The sequence below is a fragment of the Eubalaena glacialis genome, chromosome 15, assembly GCF_028564815.1.
Source record: "Eubalaena glacialis isolate mEubGla1 chromosome 15, mEubGla1.1.hap2.+ XY, whole genome shotgun sequence".
Lineage (NCBI taxonomy): Eukaryota > Metazoa > Chordata > Mammalia > Artiodactyla > Balaenidae > Eubalaena > Eubalaena glacialis.
In genome coordinates this window covers 86,070,606-86,095,020 of record NC_083730.1, presented here as the reverse complement: position 1 = coordinate 86,095,020, position 24,415 = coordinate 86,070,606, and the positions used below count along the sequence as shown (strand labels likewise).

Genomic DNA, 24,415 nt, shown 5'->3' with positions numbered 1-24,415 from the left:
CAGGGTGAGCACCCACCTCGCAGGAGCAGCCCATTCACACAGGCCAGGTGAATGGCAACTACAGGGAAAGGATCACAACAGCGAGCATTTACTGAGCTCTGCCTACGTAGCCTACTCTGTGCCAAGTGCTGTGCGGGCACCAACTCTTTGAACTGGATGAGGCTGGTCCTCATGCAGCTAGGGGCCTTCTGTCTAATTCCAAAGCCCATGCTCTTACCAACATCAAACTCTGGTAAGGAATCCGCCTTACAGGAATATCTTTACGGCAAGTCTGTTTCTAAGCAGTGCATCTGCTATGCCCAGGACCTCCTTTCTGATCCATTTATGTAAGAACAGTGTTGTTAAATTTTTACTTTGACCTATAATGATTGCTCCCTGAGGTCGTTTTTATAAATAACACATCCCACGGCTGTTCTTGTTTTCATTCTACCTACCTTCTCTTCCGATGGGTAAAAGCCAATTGCTCTCATGACAAAAGGAAGCTCCGACAGGCAGATGTGTTCCGACACCTCTCTGGTCTCCATTGTATCAATACCTTGACTACGGAGCTGAGAATAGTAAAAATAGTCTTCCAGCTCCTATGTGGAAATAAAGTGGAAACACAACATGCATATTTGGCTTAAGTCTGAAGCAGCCATTTACACTTCAAGGACATTTTCTAGAAAGTACATTTTAAGCTCAGTGGGGAAAACAGCTTTGGCAAAAAGCAAGAAGGTTAACCCCGGGCACATCTGTTTTACAGACTTAACTAGATGTTACCAGGAAGTGTTTACTCTGAGGACAATTACCCTGTAGAATTTTCCTTCCCTGCCACCAGACACCAGACCATAGAATGGGGTCAGGTCTTCGCCCCCAAGAGAAACTGCTGCCTCCAGGGCACTAGAACAACGAGAGAAACATCGTTATTAGCCAGCAGTCAGTCGGGAACGCAATGCACCGCAAGGCTGCCCAGCTGCGGACCACCGAAGGGTATTACAGCGAGGATACGATTAGGGTCTCTGTAAACTTGTTAAGCAAATTCCCTCCAAAATGAAGCTGCAAATGGAAAATTCAGTTTCAAGTGTGGAACCCGGTGGTACAGGGCACCCGCCTTAATGACGATGATATTCTCTCGTGGATGACAGGGCAGACGCCTGGCAATTTGTCTGCAATCTCTGGGGGGGGTCGGGGGGAGGGAGGGAGGGTGGTGAGTCCACAGTCCCCCGAGCCAAGCGGCCCGCCTGTAACTTTAGATCTGCATGTGACCAGAGCCAGAAGAATGGGATGTGGCACAGGTGGATGGCCGTCGCTAATTGCTTCCATAAAAACTCTGGAGGCCGCAAGGGACCCACGCTGGTCAGATAAAAATAACCTCTGCTCTCTAACACAGGGTCAGATTTTTCCAAAAATAGCCCCTTTAAGTGGTAAGAAAACCTACTTTTTGTATGAGGCTGACTTTGCCTCATACAAAATGCTAATAATAATATGAAATCATCTTAATAATCCACTAACTGGGTTTCTGCTAATCAGACCATTAGCCTCTTTGTAGGGTTATTAAGACACACTTTGTGCAGACCATGGCGGGGAAGTGGTTATGTATACAGGAGCTGGAGTCAAAGGGACATGCCTGTGAGCCCCGGCTCTGCCACTTGCAAGCAGTGTGATCATGGGCAAGTGACTTAACCACTCAGGGCCTCAGTTTCCTATTCTGTAAAATGGAAATAATTACAGGGTCTGCCTCAGGGGATTGCTGTGAAAATTAAAGTGAATGCACAGAAAGGATTCGACATGAAGCCTTTTATTTTTCTCCTGTGATGAATCTTTGTTGAGGTGTGGGGTTGATGTGAATCCCAGCCCCAGCACATTACTCCATTGCTTGGGCAGATCACTGAACCCCTCGGAGCTAGTTTCCAGATCTGTACAACAGGGATACCAACAGTGCCTACGTCACAGGATGGCTGTGAGGACACATCAGACAATACATGTAAAGCACTCGGCCCAGGGCCTGGCTCAGGACTATTATTGCTGTGGAACTGGGTGTTGAGGTGCACCGACTGCTCTCCTGCAAGAGTCAGCCACAAAACAGTCCTCGGTCCTCTTGTCACGGCCCCGCACAAGCCCCACCCAAGCAGGCTGCGTGAGGTCCATGGAGCTGGTGTACTCTCCAGGTGGGCCTGGGGTCCAGGTGGGCCTGAGGACCGTCTCCAGTAGGGCCCAGTCTTCACCCGGCTCTTGGCTCTGATATTCACCCCGCTCTTGGCGGGCATCGAGGCAGGTGTCCGGCTGAGAGGGCTCCCGCTCTGTGGCCTCCAGGCCAGGCCCAGGCCCAATCCCGACAGGCTCTGTGGGCAGTGAGGCCACTATGGGCCATTTGATTCTGAAGCAGGGCCAGGTAAAGGCCCAGGTGTCATGGAGGAGCCAGTCGCCACCAGGAAGGCCCCAGGGGACAGGCGCACAGAGCTCCGGATTCTCTGGGAACAGCCCTCCAGCCGTCAGGACTACCCCACATCCCCTGTTTCCTGGCCACCGTCAGCTCAGCTGACCTGAGAGCCAGAGGGACAGGGCTGGGCTTGTCCCACCAGAGCTGGGGCAAGAGACTCCCTCTCTCTGGTGTGAAATCTGGGGACTGTCAGTGGCCGAGTTCCCGCTGAGTGACGAAATCCAGCTCTGCAGAGAGTGACAGCAACAGCAGAGGCGAGCGGAGAGCAAACGCTGAGGGCAGGCTGGCCTGCTCTCCCCACGGTGCGGTGACCTGAGACCCCAGGACCCGCTTGTAACTTCCCCTTTCTGCCTAAGTTGGGTTCTAATGCTTGCCACAAAAAAAGAGGTCATTGGGGCACAAGATGGAGGTACATTTATTGAAAACCTACTGTGTGTGTGCCCGGAAATATACTCAGTGCTTTTGGGAAAGAGCTAAAGCCCAAGAAACAGTGAGCACTGCAACCAGCATATAGCAAGAGCTCAGTAAACGCTCCCTAGGGGAGAAGGGGGAGGGGGAGGAGGGAGAGGAGAGGGAGGAGGGAGGGAGAGGAGAGGGAGGAGGGGGAAGAGAAAGGGGACCTTACCCCAAGATCTGGCCCTTCACTTCCCTGTGAGCTCAAACCAACAGATGATCCTTACTTGCCAAATGTGTTAGAGTTGCACCTCCTACTCCTGGGCCTTACACACCATCTGTCGGGGCTTCAGACCAGGGTAATGAGCAGAACTGAAAGTCTTCCGGATTCACAACAAAAAATTTTATAAATAGACATTACTGTTTAAGAATACGTCAGTTTTATGTTTTTCACAGTTGTTACTGTAAATACCTTGTGCCTGTTCATGGATTATTCTAAAATATTTTGTCAAATGTGTATCAACCAAAATAAAAACAAAGGCTTTCATGTTAGCAACAACAACAAAAAAAGGGGGGGAGGGGAGGGGGAAGAGGAGGGGACGGGGTGGGGGGAGGGAGGAGGGGGAATAGCAATGGTAGAAATCACCACCTTCAAAACAGCTCTGAACACGGTGACAATATCCCCATTTAACAGACGGAGAAACTGAGACTCAGGGAAGGGAAGGGACTTGCCTCAGGTCATACAGCAAGTAGTAGGGGAGGTGGGATTTGAATCCAGGTCTTTCTGCTCTTGTCTGAGCAAGGCAGCAGGATTACAGGGGGGTGTGAGGTTGAGCACAAAAATGGGGGATTTTAAAACAGATGCCAGACAAGGAGAGAAAGAGGGTGGCCTGCCAGCCAAGACAGGAGAAAAGATGAGGGAAGGGGTCTCCCAGGGGAAGTCTGAGATGCTGCAATGATAATTTGGGGGCCTAGGAGTGCGCTGGTTAAAATAATGTGAACATGAGAGGATTTATCATCTTCATTTCACCTGACGACTCACCATCAGTAGATCTGGTAGGGAATTTTGTTTGGTTACTTGTTTAGGGTTTTTATATTTCTTCCCATTAGTGAAGCACTGAACATATTAAAACACCAGAAGCAGCAATGAAGTGTTAATTAGTTTATAATGATCTTTTGTCCCTGAAACAGATTAAATTGAAATTCTCAGAAGCCTGGACTCTGGCCATGCACAGGAAAGCTACTGGAAAGTGGTTGCTTTTTTTTTTTTTTTTAAATCTCTACTAGTGCAGATCCCAAGATGATTGAGAAGAGGGCAAAAACGAAAGAAGGAAGACTGTTCTCCCACCAGGGTGTTGCTTGCCCCATCGGTCCAGGTAACAGGCTAGGTGTCCAGGAATTAAGCAGTTCATGCTGGGGCTGTGATCAGGAGGTTCTTTTCAAGGGGAGAGCTCACCTCCAGCTTCTAAATTCTCAAGATCTGCCCTCTTAGGTGAAGGCAGAGGTGAAGGTCAGAGCTGCAACTGCAAATTGAAACCCCCGCGGTTCCAAAGCGGATTAACCTCGCTGTTCTTGCTCCTATTCAGGTTAAGGCGCGAAGCTTCGATGTCTGCGCAGAAGAAAGATGTGCACGTGGCAGACAGTAAGGGGTGTGCTTTTACTGGGAGCCATGAAGCAGGTTTGTTCTTTTAGGAAGCTTGGCGCCTCCGAGCTGCTTTTACCCAGCTCCTCAATGGGACCCTGCCAGGCAGGGGGCCACCTGAGAGGCAGGGGCTTGGAGAAGGTGGTCAGGCAAGGAACTGGCTCTGCCCTGGGGCTGCTCGCTGAATTTGGGGAGATGAGAGGATCACCATAGTGGCTGCCCCCTTTTTTAGTAACAAAGATCCTGAGCTCATAGGCAAATGCCTTTATAGGGAAGAAGAGACAAAAGGAAATGATTAATTTACTGAGTCCTTATCTCTGTGCTTTACATGTATCAGCCTACCTGATCCTTACAAGGATCCTGTAAAAGTCCCTCTTTTTACCCCCATGTACCCCCATTTCACAGACAAGGAATCCAAAGATCAGAGCTGCTAAGAAACCTGCCCTAGGTCCCACAGCTAGCAGAGAGTAGGCTTCAGATTCGAACCCTTGTCTCTTTGACCTCAAAGTGCGTGTCTCTCTGATGCCCAACCATGCAATTCTCCAGCCTCGCCCTAGGCAGAGGTTCTCAGCTCAGGGCAGGGGGGTGAGAAGAGTAGACTGAAAATACACATTTCAAATGATACTCTTACTATTTCTGTAACACACTCTTTGGAGATTCAGGCTAGATCTCTCTAACTGGTGTGAATTTGCAGGTGGCGACAGGGTGAGAAGTATCTCATGGGGCCCGGGTGAACAAGGTGCAATCACACGGCCTCACCTGCAAATACCATGGGTCCCTGGGACAGAACAGTAACCTTTTGTCTGCACATTAATACGAGCGGGTGTCGCAGGGAGCACCCCAAAGGCAACGCCTGAGTCTTGGCTGTCTTTGGACCCGCAGGCCTAGCACAGTGCCTGGCATGTCGTAGGGGTTTAATACCTGTCTGCTGTTCCTGAGTGAAAAGAAGGGGTCTCCACTCGGCACCCTTCTTATGGGGCCAAGCTTCTCGCCGCATCACGTACCTTAAATTGATTTCCCACTGCACCACCGACCGGTCCTGCCCTCCTGCTGTGAAGGCGTAGCGGCCGTCATAGGAAACGTCCATTCCAGCCGCCCCGCTGGGGTGGCATATAAGAGCAGATGTCTTATGTGGGTTGCCATCAACTGGTAAGATCTGAAGTCCAACCTAGAAAGGAAGATGTAACTAGATATTCAGACTCAGATAACCGGGCCCCAGGCCGGGCCTGGCAGGGTCACCTGTCACCTCCAGATCTGTTTACGGGAAGGACCTGTGTGTCTAGAACCAGCCATCTCAGTGTGTGAGAGCTGCATTTCACATGGCTGGGGCTTCGCACACACTGTGCCCTGCACGGTGGTCCCTTGGGAGAGAGACGCATGTTCCACCAGGGACACAGAAAGGAAGTTTTCCTCCTATCTTCATGGTCACATGTCCAGGCTTTTCCAGGACAATTCTGGCATCTTATGATTTTATGCCTTCCCATATAGATTAGTCATCAAATATACAACTAAGTGTAACTAACTTGTATGTCTTTATAAGATTTTTCCTTGTAAAGAAATCAGAAAAGAAAAACCCTTTGGTGGACCATGTGTCTTGTACTTTTGGGAGCAGAGAAAATGAGGTAACTCTCCTGAGAGTCATTCCCGCTCATTTATGGCCATTATCACTGTGGAGCAGGATGGGAGTCGCGGGCTTGGCTGTGAAAGCCGGCGTTCTTGAGTCTTGAAATACCTGAGACTGCCTCTGGCTCCAAGTACACGGTCACCTTACGGGGCAGAGAGCAAAGGGCTGGTACCTTGTCCCTGTTAATAAACACCATGTAGCGTTTCTGAAGTTCCAGAGGGGTTTTCACTGGGAGGATTTGTATCTGCTCAATGGGAGATCCGTAAACTGGCCCGAGGAGTGTCTTTCTGCAAGAGAAAAAAGGAACGCTTTCTAAATTCCACAAATCCCAACGCAGGTTTTATGACTTGCTCCCTTTCACGTTGCCCTATACATTTTAAATTCTGAATTTCCTGTCTTGTTGCTCAGCTAAGCCCATTGTAAGAACCTCTCCCTCAACCGCTAACAGCGGCCGTAAATAAGGGGCAACAGCTCCAAACGGCGAACACTCTGGGGAAAATCTGCTTGTGAAGGATGCTTTTCACAGCCGCGGCTCTGACTTTCCTCCTTGACAGCTGAGTGAAGGGAACATTATGCCTCGAGAACGTGCACGCGAACAAGGGATGGGAAAAATGCTGCAAGGAAGGGAGGAACGTCAGCAGGATGCGAGGAAACACCCCCATCCCCACGGCGGGGCCAAGACCTCAGCCTGGTGTCCAGACAGCTGACAGCAGGTCTAAAGGCAACGCGCGGACTCCCAAATATCCATCTGCGCATCAAACTGTAATGAATCGCACCCTCACAGCAGTCCGACTTCTGAATTCAGACACTCTTACGCTAATTAGGAATCTGATCTGAGGGGAGGCTCCCGGACAGAACCTCAAGCCCAGAGGCGGATTTTCCCTGAAGCTGGCCAGACCTGCGCATCAGGACCCCTCCCTTGCACACACACCTCCTGAGGCCTGGGAGGGGCACTAGCCACTTTTTAATCTTTTTTTTTAATATATATTTTTTTACAGTATATCCTTGTAGCTTATTTTATTTGTTTGTTTGTTTATTTATTTATTTATTTTTGGCTGTGTTGAGTCTTTGCTGCCGCACGTGGTCTTTCTCTAGTTGCCGCGAGCAGGGGCTACTCTTCGTTGCGGTGCGAAGGCTTCTCATTGCGGTGGCTTCTCTTGTTGAGAAGCTCGGGCTCTAGGCGCGCAGGCTTCAGTAGCTGTGGCACACGGGCTCAGTAGTTGTGGCTCGCGGGCTCTACAGTGCAGGCTAAATAGTTGTGGCGCACGGGCTTAATTGCTCCGCAGCATGTGGGATCTTCCCGGACCAGGGATCAAACTCCTGTCCCCTGTATTGGCAGGTGGATTCTTAACCACTGCGCCACCAGGGAAGTCCCCACTTTTTATTCTTAATTATATATCTTTTTTTAAAAAAGAGGACCCACAAAGCCAAATACACTTCACACCCCACAAAACTTGGGTCTGCCCCAGGGTAAGGACGGTAGCTATTTCATCTTATTATATTTTAAGCCCCTCATCGTTTGGATGTGTTTTCTCCCTGTGTCCCCTGCACCCAGCCCGTGTCTGGTGGGAACAGGAGATGCTCCTTGTATGTCTTTCTTGAGCACCTCTCTGTGCCAGGCACCGTGACAGGGGGTTGGGACTCAGAAATGAGTGAGATTTGGTTGCTAACCTCACAGCCCTGCAGGAACAACAGACATGGAAGCACCATGAGGGGAGAAGTGAGGTGACAGGCAAATTCCTGGCACAGAGCCTGCGCTGAGGAAGGAGTGATGGGACATCTATCAGGAGACATCTGAGCTGAGTTTGGGAAGGTGAATTGGAAAGGCAGAGAAAATATGGAGGTAACGGAAAAACAGGCAGTGGGCACAGGAGGTCAAAGGTATGGGACGTGGACTATTGCTTGAAAACTGCAGAAACAGTAAAGCAGAAAGAAGGCTGGTGGTGGAGGGAGGTAAAACCGAAGAGGTGAGCAGGGGCGAGCTCTGAAGGCAGACTTGACCATGACCACTGGGCTGCAGGATGCAGGAGAGTATCAGGCTGGATGATCCAGGATCAGGTTTACGTGCACAGAGAATTAGGTGAAATGTTAAACACACTAAAATGACCAGCTGGTAGACAATGCATCTGCTAATTGTAAGTCACCCTTATCTAGTCATTTGAGTAGAAATGTTTAAGGACTTTCCTCAAATATCATTGAGTGGGTAGAGGCAGGGAAGAGGATGGTTAAGAGAACAGACTCTGGTTTGAATCCCAGCTCTGACCCTTAAAAATTAGGGGCAAGTTGTGGAGAAACTGGAACCTTCATATATTGCTGGCAGGAATGTAAAGTGGTGCAGCTACTTTGGAAAACAGTCTGGCGGTTCCTCAAACGGTTAAATATAGTTACCATATGATCCAGCAATTCTACCTCTAGGTCTACATCCAAGAGAAATGAAACAGATGTCTACACAGAAACTGATACACAAATGTTCATAATAGCCAAAAAGTAGAGACAACCCAACTGACAACTGATGGATGAACAGACAAAATGTGGTCTGTGGATACAATGGAATACTATTCAGCCATTAAAAGGAATGAAGAACTGACACAGGCTACACCATGGATGAACCTTGAAAACATGATGCTAAGAAGCAAGACACCAAAAGTCACATATTATATGATTCCATTTACATGAAATGTCCAGAACAGACAAATCCATACAGACAGAAAGTAGACTGGTGTTGCCAGGGGTGGAGCAGTGGGGGATCAGGGGGGAAAGCACGTGAATGGGGAGTGACTGCTATTGGGTGTGGGATATCTTTCGGGGGGTAATGAAAATGTTCTTGAATTAAATAGTGATGATGGTTATACAACTTTGTGAATATAGTAAAAAGCCATTGAAAATGGTCAATGTTATGGTATATGAATTATACCTTAATTTAAATTATAAATAAGCAAAAGAAAAAAAAGTCAAGCTAGTCAACCCCTCTGGGCCTCAGGTTCCTCACTGGTAAAATAGGGATAATGACAGTATTTACCCCATAAGACTGTAGTGAGCACTAAATAAGTTAATATATATAAAGCACTCAGAACAGTTCCTGGCACATAGTAGGAGCTATATAAATGCTGCCTAGTACTGCCAAAATTTCTAACAATTTCATAAAATTAATATCTTTTTCTTCTGATTGAAAACATTTTACATATTCATTGTGAAAATTTTCAAATATTGAGACATAGAGTAGAAAATCTACCCATAACTCTACATGGCTGCACCCTTTATCCCAAGATAATCATGGGTAATAGTTTGGTATATACGACTCGAGAATTTCTTTTATATATATTCTAGCCCATATAATTATAATTTTAGATGAAAATATATAAGTTACATAAATATAATTTTAGATGAAAATATATTCATGCATATTTGGCAATTTGCTTTATCTCATATTATGCCTTGGAGATATTTCCGTGTTACTATGCAGAGAGCTATCTTCTCTTTTTTCTTTTTTTCCTTTTCTAAAAGCAGCATCATGTTTCAGTGTACTGACAAGCCATCATTTAACTAATTCCCTATTAATGGACATTTGGATTGTTTCCATTTTTAAAAATATTTTCAAACAAGACATCCTTTTACTTATGTCTTGGCATCCTGTGTGAGTACTTCTGTGGGCTACATTCCTAGAAGTCAGAAGACAGGCTATAATTTAATAGAGGGTAACAAACTGCTGTCCCCACACCTCCCACCCCCGCCCGCCAACAGCCGGTTGGTTCCCTTACACCCTTGCCAACGGCGGGCGCTATCCATCATTTTTATCTTTGCTAATCTGATTTGTGAAAAATGATGTCTTGTTTTCATTTGCATCTTTGATGTACTGGTGAGCATCTGCTCATAGGTTTTATTGGCCTTTGTCTGTGAACTGCCTCTTCACGTTCTTCCAAATGCTTTTAAATGCATTTTTTAATTATTTTGGATTTATCATCAAAAGGCAATTCCTTCCCAATTAAGTTGTAGTTACAGGGCTTTATTATTCCTACAACTTAAAAGATGCTTTATGCAAGGTATTTTTACTTTGGAACGATGAGAATGTTTTAACTAGATAGAGGTGGTAGTTGCTCAACACTGTGAATGGACTAAATACCAGTGATTTGTTCACTTTAAAATGGTTGGTTTTATGTTATGTGAATTTCACTTCAATAAACTATATTTTAAGAAAGATGCTTTACACTAATTTCCAATTGATCTTCAATGGCAGAAACTCCTAACTTCATGGCTCTAAATGAAAGCACTAATTCGAAAAGATATACACATCCCTATGTTCATTGCAGCTTTACTTACAATAGCTAAGATATGGAAGCAACCTACATGTCCATCAAAAGATGAATGGATAAAGAAGATACACAATGGAATAAAAATCTTGTCATTTGTGACAACATGGATGGACCTAGAGGGTATTATGCTAAGTGAAATAAGTCAGACAGAGAAAGACAAATACTGTATGATTTCACTTATATGTGGAAACTAAAAAACAAAACAAATGAACAAATGTAACAAAATAGAAACAGAATTACAGATACAGAGAACAAACTGGTGGTTGCCTGAGGGGAGGAGGGATGGGGGGAGGAAAGAAATAGGTGAGGGAGATGAAGCGGTACAAGCTTTCAGTTACAAAATAAATGAGTCACAGGTATGAAATGTACAGCGTGGAGAATATAGTCAATAACTATGTAATATCTTTGTACAGTGACATATTGTAGTGATCATGTTGAAATGAATGGAAGTATGTATAAATGTATAGAATCACTATGTTGTGTAACAAGAACTAATATAGTGTCATAGGTCAATTATACTTCAGAAACAAAGAAACTCATAGAAAAAGAGATCAGATTTGTGGTTACCAGAAGGGAGGGGTTGGGGGAAGGGGGAACCAGATGAAGGCAGGCAAAAGGCACAAACTTCCAGTTACAGGATAAATAAGTCCTAGGGATGTGATGTACCACATGGTAAATAGAGTGAACCCTGCTGTGTGTCACACATGAAAACTGTTAAGAGAGTAAATCCTAAGAATTCTCATCTCACAGAAAAAAATGTTTTTCTAGGGACCTCCCTGGTGGTCCAGTGGTTGAGAACCCGTCTTGCAAGGCAAGGGATTCGAGCCCTGGTCGGGGAACTAACATCCCACATGCTGCGCGGGGCAACTAAGCCCACGCACCAGAACTAGAGAGGAGCCCACGTGCCGCAACTAAGACCCGACGCAGCCAAAAAATAAGATAAATAAATAATAAATTTTTAAAAAAAGAACTGTTATAAAAAGTTATACAAAAAAAAAAGTTTTTCTATTTCTTTAATTTTGTACCTATAGGAGCTGAGGGATGTTCACTAAACATACTGTGATATCACTTCACGACGTATGTAAGTCAAATCATTACGCTATATACCTTCAACTTATATAGTGCTGTATGTCAATTATATCTCAATAAAACTGGAAGAAAAAAATAATAGCGACAAAAAATGCAATGAATGGAAACATTTAAAAAAAAAAAAAAGAAATTTGCTTTATGCTAATTTCCCATTGATCTTCAATGGCAGAAGCTCCTAACCGCTTGGCTCTGTGTCTGTTACTAACTGTTAGCGGCAACTCCAAGCCTGGGCCGCTCCATCCCGCATCCCCCAGCCACCTGCTCAGCCAACTCAGAGGTTCTCAGGACTGGGCACATCTATGGGATATTCTTTGTCCAAAAAGTTTGTGTCCATTAAAGATGATGTACAAAGATTCTGAAATCTTCCTAAAACTCCTTTTTACATATTTCTTTCAAATGTCTCCTTCCCAGTGTTTTAATAGTTTAAAAAAAATTGTGCTGGATTTCTCTCCTGTCCCTGCCACATGAAACGGCATTTTTCAGTCATTTTTCCTTGGACCCTTCTAAAAAGGGTTATTGGGGAAAAAAAAAAAAAAGATCCTGGGTGATCCTGGCCTTTTAAGGACCTATCTTATCTGAAATACATTTCCAAAAAAAGGTCTTCCTCAAGCATGGGGCCAGCTGCTGTTGGTGTTTTCCGACTTCCTCCTCCTGGGTGGGGTCACTAAAGCATTCTCACCTCCAGTTTCTCCTGACTCTGCTCTTCCCGGCCATACCCACGAGGCAGCCAAACCACAGGCAGAAAGAGGCTGCCTGCCAGGGCTGACTAGCTAGGATTCCAAAGCCAGGGCTGCAACAGGGCCCAGTGATGCCAAGGAGAGGACAAAGTCACAGCTTGGTTCAAGGGTCAAGTCCTGCCCTGACCAGCTGCTTGACCTGGGGCAAGTTTTATCACCTCTCTGAACCCCAGTGGCACAATCCTTTGCAGGGTTATTGCAGATGAAACGGGATGACAAATGCAGGGCCCCGACACAGGGATCGTGCACCATAATCAGTGCTGATCACGAGAGGCAAAGCCTGGACCCACAGGCCTAGCAGCACAAGAGGCCAGCCACAGACGCAGACCTACTTCGGGATGGAGGAACCACTGCTCTAAGATGCTAAGCTTTGGATGCCCCAGGCTTGGTCCTTTGACCGCTTCTCCATCTACCCTTCCCCTCTGGAATCTTCTCTCATCTCATGGCTTTAAACCACCAGGTGTGCTGACCTCAAACATGGGTCTCCAGTCCAGCTTCTAACATGAACTCTACTTCCCCAATAAAATGCAAATTTCGTGGTGACAGAAACATTGTTTTGTTTTCATCTCCATCTTCAGCACCTAGAACAGCACCTGGCTCAGGTAGGGGCCCAGTAAATAGTTACTGAGAGAACAAAGAATGCTATCAGTTGAACTTAAAACTCCTTTAAGAACGAAGAATAAGAAAAATTAAACAACTGGTAGTATTCAGGTGAAACTATCTGTTGTCTTTTTCTTAACATCTTTATTGGAGTATAATTGCTTTACAATGGTGTGTTAGTTTCTGCTTTATAACAAAGTGAATCAGCTATACATATACATATACCCTATATCTCCTCCCTCTTGCGTCTCCCTCCCACCCTCCCTACCCCACCCCTCTAGGTGGTCGCAAAACACCAAGCTGATCTCCCTGTGCTATGTGGCTGCTTCCCACTAGCTATCTATTTTACATTTGGTAGTGTATATATGTCCGTGCCACTTTCTCACTTCGTCCCAGCTTACCCTTCCCCCTCCCCATGTCCTCAAGTCCATTCTGAAACTATCTGTTTTTATCCATGAGGGAAGAACAGAAGATTTTATCACACATCAGCAACTTCTCTGGGGCCTCGGGGTCCAGTTCCTTCCCTGAGCCTCAGGCACTGAGCTCTGGGTACCTTATCCCCGTGCAGTGCTGGGCTCAGAAACAAGGGCTCTGGGTTTGAATCCTGACTCTGGCACTTCCTAACCATGTGACCTTTGGTGAGAACGACCTCCCTTATCTGTGCCTCAGTTTCCTCCTCTGCAAAGTGAGGAGGGTTGTGATGTCAGCCAAGCTGCTCGCAGGTCCTTAAGGTGGGACTTGAAATAAGCCGGGCGCTGAGAAACTGATTTACGTGCCATTAGCGGGAAGCTCCCGTGCTTACCTGCACATTTTTGTGGTTGAATTAAAAAGCTTCACTTTGTAGCCACTGTTGCAAATGAGCAGGAAGAGCTCTTTGGTAAGTGGCGGGTACCAGACCATACAGGTGGGGTAGTTGCCCTGGTCGGTTCGGTGAATGTCCAGGACTTCCAGGTGGTCTTTGTAGCTCTTGAGTAGATTATACTCGATCTACAGAGAAGCCCAGATGAACACACATGAGGACTGAGGTGAATGAAGTCAGTCAACAGTCCTTTTCTGGGGAGAGACAGCATCAGGTCTTCTAGGAGGAGACTTGCCTAAACTTCTACACCTAATAAGCTACCAATACGGAGTATCCATTATGAGCAAGATGATGCCATTTAGTACTCACGACTCCCCAGCAAAGCAGTACTGTTGTGCCCATTTTGCAGATGAGAAAACAGATGTTCAGAGAGGTTCAGTGGTTTTCCCAAGGTCACACAGCTAAGAAGTGGGAGGGTGAGAATTCAAATCTAGGTCCAACTAACTCCAAAACCTGAACTCTTACAGTTATGTTGTACTGCTTCACTTACCATTATCTTGGGAACTTTTTGAGGGTAGGAACTAATTCATATCTAAATCTCAGCACTTGACAGTCATAAATTAGCAGCCTGGTGAATTTCACACATATGTAGGCTTTGGTGGCCAGACCAGCATGGATGGACAGAAGGAAGGATGGATAGAATAAAGGAAGTAAGGGGGGGAGGGAAGGAAGGAAGTTAAGATGGATGCACAGATAGATCGATTGATTTTGAATCCTTTTGGCTCGATCATGTAATATTGCATTTGCCACTGTCTCTACCTTTCCCTCTGATATTCTCTGAGTTGTCACATTGAGGTAAAAGCCTGGCCCTGTCCCCTAGACACACAGAAAGTGTAAGTGTTGGCTTCCAGACGCACACTGAGAGGCGAGGGTGGCTGAGCTGTCCGTGCTGTGGGGAGCACCCCCCCCCCCCGCCGTCAACATGCCACTTCCCAGGAGCCTCCTCACTCAGGACACGAGTCCCTGTGTGGTGTCAGAGCCGTGTGAAGGCCAAGCGCCAACTCGGAAAGGTTTTTGCTGCTTTGTCGTACATTCATTTTCTCAAACAAACACACGCACACGTACTGTGGGTCTGGTTCTGTGCCAGACGCCAGGGAGGTAACGAGAACGAGACATGTCCCTGGTGACCAGGCAAAGGAAAATGAAACAGCTCACCAAGAGTCTGTCTCTCCCGAGGCTCAGCAGTCTCGGCTCATTGCTGTCCAGATGAACCCCGAACAGGACACTTCGAATGCTCTTGCGATGAGAACGAAGTCTTGCCAAATACTCCCAGACCCTTCGTCCATTTTTGACTCTCACCACGTAAACGGCCACGGTGAAACTTACATCCTGAGTATGAGCAAAAGAGCAGAAGTTGCTCCTTTTTAGATTTTGTAACTTAAGAATCATCACTATGTTTTTCATACTAACTTTGCTTTTAGAAATTTTATGCAAAAAGAAAACCTTAGTCTGTTGGAGCAAGTAGTAAAATAATGCCCATTTTGCAGATGAGAAAATCAAGGTTCAAAGTAGGTAGGTGGGGGCAGGGAGAGATGGTATTTGTCTGAAACTATGGTCTTACTCTCCTTGCTGGTCCCCACCTCATTCTCTGTTGGAAACTGAAACCCTGACTCCTTCTGCCTTTGTCCTCCCTTCTCTTTATCCAGCTACACAAAATTTTAAAAGGTACGGTTAAAAAATATATACATGATGGCTGAGAGTGACAGGGGTCGGGGAGTGGGCGGGAGCAGCCTGAAGGGACCTGGGGCGCCTGAGTCAGTGTGCTGCTAGGAAGCGTGTAAGGGACGGAGGTTCAAGTGAAGCCGGCTGCTTCCCCGCACCCCACCCCATCCCCCAAGAGAACTGGCATGAAGGGAGAGGTTGGGGGGTCCCAGAAGAATCTTTACTGAGATTAAGAGCCCTGTTCACAGAGGGAAGGACCAGAATCCGAAATGCTCGGTGGAAGACTCCGCTTAAATGAGAATGTCATCTCGTCAAAAATCAAAGGGAGAGATAAAACCCTGGATGCAGAGAAAGGGTTCCGAAAAACTAACAAACCAAAACGAGCTGTCAGAGTAGCAGAATCCAAGTCTGGAAGTTCTGAGGCCCTGGTCTTGTTTTCAGGCAGAAGTCCCCCCACTTCCCCCACCCCTTTCTCCTTTTATAACAGCTTTATTGAGATATAATTCACCTCCCACACAGTTCACCCACTGGAAGTGTACAGTTCAATGGGCTTTAGTATATTCACAGAGTTGTGCATCCATCATCACAGTTTTAGAACACTTTCATCACCCCCAAAAGAAACCTGTACCCTCTAGAAGCTACTCCCCAGCCCCCCCACCTCCCAGCCCCTCCCCCTTGTGGCTTTAAATAAGGTTGCTGAGCCCCTGGAGGGCACTCAGTGAAAATACTCACAGCGGTCGCCATATACTGGGAGTCGTGGGAGAAGCTGACGTGAGTCACACTGGTTCTGGAATATTTGAAAGGCTCTGGGATTTCACTTTCTAAGGACATTGCATCAAGAATGTAAACGGTCCCTTCTGTGAAGCCAGCTCCGAGGAGAGCTCCTGAAATCACAAGCCAGAGAACAATGATCGAAAAGGACTTCATTCACTCAAGAAACATCGACTCCACGCCAGGCCTTGTTCTAGGTGCCGAGGAGACAGCAGCGAACACGACAGACAAGGTCCTGAGAAGGAGAAGTAAACTGGAAAGCATGGCATCGCGGGATGAGACCAGGCGGTACAGAGCTCTGCAGGGTCCGGGGGGAGGAGGCGTCCCATCTGGCCTGGTGCGGGGAGAGGGTCAAGGTAACCTTCCTGGAGCTGTGACAGCCAAGGGATTAGCCATTTGGGTCTGTTTTCAGTTTAGAACCTTAGACAGGCTGACAAAATGAAAATACCTTCGGGGTTGTAGGTCAGACTCTGGACTCCAAGCCTCTTCTCAAAGATCCTGCTGAAGAGGTATTTTTTCTGTTCATAATCCCACACTTTGATCATCCCACAGAAACTCCCGATGGCAATGAGGGGTTGGTACGGGTGGCAGGAGATGGCACAAATGGCATCCTTGGGCTCTACAAATAACTTCTCAAGTTTGGTCCCATCTGCTGTTAAGTGGTACACTGACGCATCCGACGTTCCAATGATAAAATTCCTGTTTGCCAAGGACAGACCCAACAGCATCAGTGTTTGCAGGGAATGGGGCACGCCAGCTATTCTGCTTCTAATTGCACATGAAACGCCTCTGTCGTCTGTAATTTAGTGACATTATTAACCCAACATCTCCAAAAATATACCACCAATACCCAACAGCCTCCATTTGCAAGTGAAAAAGCCCACATTTCTACATGTAAATTGAGTCATTAAGTATGCAGATGGACAGTCAGTTGTACAATTAGCTAATCTGCACATGCAAATATTCATTTGTGTATGCAAATATGGAGTTTGGTGCACACATACAGATGTGCCTGCAAATACCACAAGGGTAATTAAGCAGACTCACAGATAATTCTGTCTTGAAATGTTATGGCTATTAACTATCAAATCCCTTTAACTGTAGTGCTAGGACAAACTCAGCTTCGAGAAAGGAGACCAACCTACAGCGAAGGACTCCAGAGGCAACAGAGATTAGAGCTCTTTCCAGCTTCCCATCACTAGACGTTCTTAACAGGAGAATGAAGTTTCACGTAAAAAATTGATTAAATAGTGATTGTAATCAGCCAAGGAGATCCATCTGCACGCCAGGTAAAGGACTGACTAGGGAGGCCAGCTCCCTCGAGTTCACATCCCAGGAACAGGAAGAAGATCCCACTGTACACAAACTAAAAGAAGACATCACTTTTTGACCATGCAAATGATGAGATTCATTAACAACTCACCTTACAATAAAAAGGTCACCTTTTAAAGTGCAGTCTGGAGGATAGTTTGTATTTTCGGTCGGAGGAGTTGCCGGGGTCTTTGAGAAGGACAGGCTTCTTATGGAGCTCAGTTTGAAGTGGCTGTACCAGTTCACAATGGACAGGGTGTGATCGTAGAACTTGATGTTACCCCGAATGTCACCTGTGACAATATAGCTGAAATGGAGAATAACATCGGTTTGTTAAATAATGGTAATGAGTACCATCTATTGAACACCTAATTATATGTCAGCCCCTGGACTCCGGGCATTGTAAAAACTTTCACTTAGTACTGCCCTGGGCTTCCCTGGTGGTGCAGTGGTTAAGAATCCGCCTGCCAATGCAGGGGACACGGGTTCAAGCCCTGGTCCGGGAAGATCCCACATGCCGCTGAGAAACTAGGCCCATGTGCCACAACTACTGAGCCTGCGCTCTAGAGAGGCCGCAAGCCACAACTACTGAGTCCGCGAGCCACAACTACTGAAGCCCGCGTGCCTGGAGCCTGTGCTCCACAACAAGAGAAGCCACTGCAGTGAGAGGTCTGCGCACCACAATGAAGAGTAGCCCCCACTCGCCGCAGCTAGAGAAAGCCCGCACGCAGCAGTGAAGACCCAACACAGCCAAAAGTAAAAACAAATAAATAAATAAATTTATTTTTAAAAAAAATATTGCCCTATGTGGCTGATTTTACTGTCATCCCAGTTCACATCTAGGAAACTAAGGCTCAAGGCCTCGGATTGCCAGATTTAGCAAATAAAAATGCAGGATACCCAGTTAAATTTGAATTTCAGATGAACAATGAGTAAATTTTTAGAATAAGTATGTCCCATATATTGCACGGTCCCAAACGCAGTTGCCCCATGCAACATTTGGGACGTACATAAACCTGGCAACCCTATCAGGGCCACGTGGCTAGACTATGCCGGGATCCAGGTGTATCTTATGCAAAGTCCATGCTCTCTGCTCTCCTCTTCCCTGCCGCCCAAGATCAGCCCCATGCCATGGCACTGGGCAGTGATTTACACCCTCTGCCGTAAGACTACAGATGACCACAGAGTCCATCAACCATCCCTCTGAAATCACGCAGGCTGGCAACAGGATACAGGAAGACACTGCTGTGAGAGCGATCGATCGTAAAACCCTGTCCAGTCACCACAGCCAAAGGCAGTGCTGCGTGACAAAACAGCTTTTATTTCCAGTCCTCAGAGCCATCCCAAATGGGCTTGTTTTTTCTAAAGCCTCTGACATAATTCTAATCACGGGGGGCGGGGGGAGGTGTGGGATGAATTTTCTCTTATATACGCAAAGTGATTAAATGAGGTTTCTGATTAATAAGCAAGGCAGGTGGGCCGAGTAATTGGCTAGAATGTCATTCACAGCCCTCTGCTGGACAGAAACGGCAAAACAAGCCAAGTGTTTTCTGAGACCTTTTCCTGCAAGGGCTCTGGGGTCCTGGCTGGGTTTTATTTAACATGGAGAAAAGGAAACCCAGGCCTGGTCTTCCCTGGGTCCTAACCTCCAACAATTAAAAGTTGATTGCATCATCAGCTGCAATTCTACTACTGTCTTTTCGCATCAAGTGAGTGAAGATGACGATTTGCATTTGTCTTTGTAAAGCCACGCCAGGACCTCACTGTTCCTCTGTATTGAAAGAAAGGGTCAAGAAAGCAATGGGCTTCTGGGAAGCAGATGGCACAGTGACTCCAGCCATGTGGGCAGGGTTCTTGTCACGAGGCAATCGTCTACAGCACACTGATAATGGCTGTTGTACCTAGAGCTCCCCTGTACCAGATGGCATGCTAAGAGTTTTACAAGGCTTGGGAATTCCCCGGCGGTCCAGTGGTTAGGACTCAGAGCTTTCACTGCCAGGGCCAGGGTTCAATCCCTGGTCAGGGAACTAAGGTTCCACAAGCCATCCTCACAAAATCACTCTGGAGGGACAGTATTGTTATGCCTACTTTACAGATGGAAGAATGGAGGCTCAGCACATTTAAGTCCCTTGTCCAAGGTCACTTGGCAAGGAAGGGATGCATCTGGCAATGTGAACCCCTTTATGTCTGAGGCTAAGGCATAAGGCTTAGATCATCTATGTGCTCCCGCAGTCTCTCAAAATCAAAGAGTTAGGGAACTTTATAAAGTTATGTTGTAGTTCATCTTTTCATGATGGGTAAATGTTATTCTGTAATCAGAAAGAAATATATAGCTATTTATGTCCTCTTCTTAAATTTAAATTATGGGCAAAATAAGTCTAATTAGGGCAGAAGAAAAAAAAATTAGTTACTTTTTGTTTCACCAACACAAAAGGACTGTTAAAAGTAATACATGCCTGGGACTTCCCTGGTGGCGCAGTGGTTAAGAATCCGCCTGCCAGTGCAGGGGACACGGGTTCGAGCCCTGGTCCGGGAAGATCCCACATGCCACGGAGCAACTAAGCCCGTGCACCACAACTACTGAGCCTGCGCTCTACAGCCTGCGAGCCACAACTACTGAAGCCCGCGTGCCACAACTACTGAAGGCCGCGTGCTCTAGAGCCCATGCTCTGCAACAAGAGAAGCCACCGCAATGAGAAGCCCGTGCACCGCAATGAAGAGTAGCCCCCGCTCGCTGCAACTAGAGAAAGCCTGCGTGCAGCAGCAAAGACCCAACGCAGCCAAAAATAAAATAAATAAAATATTAAATTACTTTAAAAAAGAAGGAATACATGCCCATGATTTTTTTTTAAAAAAAGCAAACCAATCAGTACAAATGAGACTATAAAAAGAAGTAAATCCACCCCCATCCTTGATCCTAGCTCTCAGCTCTTTTCCTCAGAGGCAGCCAATGTTCCCAGTTAACTGGCTCTCCCCAGAAACAATCTATGCATATACAACATACATGTATACCTCCAAAAGGGTTTTAAAATACTTTTTAATTAAGTACCTGTCAACTGTAGTAAGCACAGTGATACCCTCCTTCTGCAAATGAACCAGTTTACAAGGTGTGATGTGGGGAAAGCCCGAAGAGGTGGAGGCAGATGGCGGTGGGCGGTAAATGTCCCAGACAACCAGCTTCCCTTCCATTGTCGCTGACAGTATTTGGGTTAAATTCAAATGAAAGACTGACTGGCTAAATTTTCCCACGAGCTTGTTGAATGTCTGCATTTCAAGAGACAGGTTATGAGTTACCTTTGGGAATAAATATAAAACAAAACATTTATCAACACGACGTTTTATAATGTTTTACCTAAATATAGTAGGAAAAAAATAAAGTAAAAAAAAAAAATCATTTGAAAAAACGCTCCCCCATGGATTGCCATGGTCCAGGCAGTTCTGAACCTCTGAAGGTTTGCTAAGAGCAAGTGAAGGGTTATGTACTGGCTTAATTAAACTGTTTGCTTAAAGCAAATGAAGGAGTGATTAATCATCGTTTATATCTGTTCAACTTCTCTGACTGAGGTTTCAGAGACTGATAAAGAAACTAATGTCTGTCGTGGACAAAGCATGCTCCAGCTGTAAAATATTATAAAACAATTCTCTCAGTTTATTTTTGATCATAAATTATTTTCCCATCAGTGGAAATTTAAGTGCTGTACATAGAAATGCCCCAAGACTTCTTATTAAATGTGTGCTACGTAGGATAAGGCACTAGGCCATCTTTCTTAGAGTGTCTTAGAGATGAAGTATAGAAAGAACCCAGAACAGTGAGTGAACCCTCAGTGAATGTTTACTGAGTGAATACATGAAGGAAACTCGGCGATCTGTCGTATGATACAGTAAGTCCGCTGCCTGACTCTCTACTTAGGCAGAGAAGATCCTAAGGTGGACCTCTTTGACTTGAACACAAGAGGGTCAGGAGAAGCACAATTGGTCAAGCAAGGACATCACGTTCTTTCTAAGAACAGCCCTGTTTCAACACGAGGCATTTTTATCATTTCAAACTGCAGCCGATCCTCATTCTTTGTGGATTCGGTATTTGTGAATTTACTTACTTTCTGATATTTATTTGTAACCCCCAAATCAATCCTCGTGGCACTTTCACAATCATTTGCAGATGTGTGCATGTGCCGAGTGGTGAAAAACGTGACATTCCCAGCTGAGGTCAAACAAGGCAACTCTGTGCCTTCTTGTTTCAGCTCTCAAACGAGAGACAAGTGTCCTTTTCCTAGCCTGTTTAATGTGATGTTCGAAATTTTTTTTGGTGCTTTTTGTTGGTGATTTTTGTATTTAAATTGGCTCCTGAATATGGTACTGAAATGCTGTCTAGTGCTCCTAAGCCCAAGAAGGCTGTGACGTGCCTTACGGAGAATACACCTGTGTTAGATAAGCCTCATTCAGGCAGGAGTTCTATCTAGTGAGTCCAACATTAAGGAACCAACATTATATATTAAATATGGTGTCTTTAAACAGAAACATACATAAAACAAGGTCATGTATCTGTCAGTCGGTGAAAGTACTGTGACCCTAGGCTGGCAGGAGCCTATTCCTGTATCTCTCCTAGGAGCAATGATTCAGCATCCGCTAATTCAGGTCTACAGAGACCTTACAGAACATAACTGCTGCAAATAATGAGAACTGACTGTATTTTTTTTTTGATACTTTGATGTATGAAAAGCAAAGTTTGCAGACAGAATAATCTTGCCTTGTGTCCATCGTCTTTTGGCATGCCCTCTTGAAAAATAAAGTTTTATTGGTCAAACCAAAAGTGAAGAAGGGAAGCAGAAAAATCATTGTCAGGTGCACAGTGAGAGCAGGTTATGTGAGTATCAAAAGCAGAAACTGCTGCAGGAGACAGGGCTCGAGGTCCACCTCAGGTGCAATCACTCAAGGAAAGCAGGAACGATAAAACGTTCCCGCCAACACCTGGCTCACCACCTTTCTACTGGCTCTTAAACATCTAAATACCCAACATCATTTTTTAAAAATGGTCCTATCTATCTATCTATCTATCTATCCATCCATTGACTTATTTTTGGCCCTGCGTCTTTCAGGATCTTAGTTCCCCCACCAGGGATGGAACCCGCGCTGCCTGCATTGGGAGCACCGAGTCTTAACCACTGGACTGCCAGGGAAGTGCACCCAGTATCATTTTTATTGCTCTGAAAACTGAGCAGCTTAAAGGGATCCACTCATGTTCAACTACTTTACTTATTTCACCCCAAATTAACTTTCATCTTTTGTCATGTGCACACATACATTATAAAACTCATCACTTTCTTGGGTATTTTCTCATGGTAGTAAACTTTCTTTGCCATTTATTTATTTATTTATTTATTTATTTAAATATTTATTTGGCTGCGCTGGTTCTTAGTTGAGGCCCGAGGGACCTTTGCTGCCGCGTGTAGGATCTTCAATTGCGGCATGCGAACTCAGTTGCGGCATGCAGGATCTAGTTCCCTGACCAGGGATCGAACCCAGGCCCCCTGAATTGGGAGTGCGGAGTCTTAGCCACTGGACCACCAGGGAAGTCCCTGCCATTTATTTTTATTCCATATTATTTTGAACAATCCTTCCATTATTTTTAACTGGCCATTCAGTATGGTAAAGGACCTAAGTAAAAATTTCAAATTATTTTGCAATATAAAGACATACAAAGAGTAGCCCAAAATGACTAAGCTGACACACACATATTTATTCTCCACAAAGTCAGAGGTAAAAAAAAGCACAACAGGCATACTCACTTTTTCTGTTAAAAGTGGGGCACTGTGAACAAGTATATCTCCCTCTTCATACTGATAAGCACAGAAAAAAAAAAATCACTACTAAAAAAAGACTTGGTTTCCAAAAGAAGAGCTACATAACCGCAAAAATCAAAACAAATGCATCTGAACAGGGTCAGAGCTTTGCAATTTCTACAGGTAGGAAAACCTGCTGTCTCTAGGGACATCTAGAAACATTCTGAAAGAAAAGTAAATACATAAAAAATGCCACAAATGATTGTGACTAAGTGGTAGTTAATGCAAATCTGAATTCTACATTTATAAGGCTTTGAAGCTATAATTAATACCTAAAGGAATGAATATCACTGAAAATCAGCAATTCAATGTGTTTTTGTTTAGCATTTTTTTATTGAGGAAAATTCACTTAATATAAAATTAACCATTAACCATTTTAAAGTATAAAATTTAGTGCCATTTAGTACATTAAAAATACTGTGCAACCATCATTCCCTCTAGTTCCAGGACACTTTCGTCACCCCAAAAGGAAGCCCTCTATCCATTAAGCAGTCACCTCCCATCTCCCCCAGCCCCTGACATCCACCATTCTGATTTCTGTCTCTATGAATTTACCTATTCTGGACAGTTCATATCAATGGAATCATAGAGTATGTGGCTTTTTGTGTCTGGCTTCCTTCGTTCAGCATAATGTTCTAAAGGTTCATCCACGGTGTGGCAGGCGTCTGTACTTCATTGCTTTTAATGGCTCAATAATATTCCATATATGGATAGACCACATTTGGTTTATCCATTCATTAGTTGATGGGCATTTGATTTATTTCTACCTTTTGATTATTGTGAATAATGCTGCTGCTATGAACATTTGTGCATAAGTATTTGTTTGAACGCCTGTTTTCAATTCTTTGAAAACCTAGAAATTGGTGGGTCATATGGTAATTTTATGTTTAACTTTTGATGTTTTTTTTAATCTCATGATTTTGCCCTGTGTCAGTATACATATGACCAATCTGTTTGCTAATTCCTTTTTGAAAGGGAATAAAGTCCAAGATCTTGAAAAACCCTTGATCTTGAATATATTTTAGACCTTAAATATATTCAAATAAATATTTGCCACATTACTTTAAAAAATTAAATGAAATTTAAATTATCTGCTTCTGATTTAATATGCTAATTTCCAATGGGACTAAAATAAATGCTATAATTAAATCAAAACAT

General features: G+C 45.1%; 1 protein-coding gene across 3 annotated transcripts in view; it reads right to left on the bottom strand.

The window, feature by feature from the left end:
* Nucleotides 1–24,415, bottom strand: part of CFAP251 (cilia and flagella associated protein 251) — a 67,063-nt gene that overhangs the window by 16,829 nt on the left and 25,819 nt on the right. For 2 of the 3 annotated variants that reach the window (XM_061169406.1, XM_061169407.1), the window contains exons 9-19: nucleotides 23,204–23,254; nucleotides 20,467–20,681; nucleotides 17,530–17,724; nucleotides 16,555–16,805; nucleotides 16,068–16,219; nucleotides 14,829–15,002; nucleotides 13,617–13,801; nucleotides 6,251–6,365; nucleotides 5,459–5,622; nucleotides 789–879; nucleotides 435–578 (exon numbers count right to left, since the gene is read on the bottom strand). In XM_061169406.1, the coding sequence (XP_061025389.1) occupies nucleotides 435–578; nucleotides 789–879; nucleotides 5,459–5,622; nucleotides 6,251–6,365; nucleotides 13,617–13,801; nucleotides 14,829–15,002; nucleotides 16,068–16,219; nucleotides 16,555–16,805; nucleotides 17,530–17,724; nucleotides 20,467–20,681; nucleotides 23,204–23,254 (1,737 nt within the window). Of the gene's footprint in view, nucleotides 1–434; nucleotides 579–788; nucleotides 880–4,032; nucleotides 4,422–5,458; nucleotides 5,623–6,250; nucleotides 6,366–13,616; nucleotides 13,802–14,828; nucleotides 15,003–16,067; nucleotides 16,220–16,554; nucleotides 16,806–17,529; nucleotides 17,725–20,466; nucleotides 20,682–23,203; nucleotides 23,255–24,415 lie in introns of those variants that run through there. The other variant, XM_061169408.1, reaches the window with a different exon arrangement.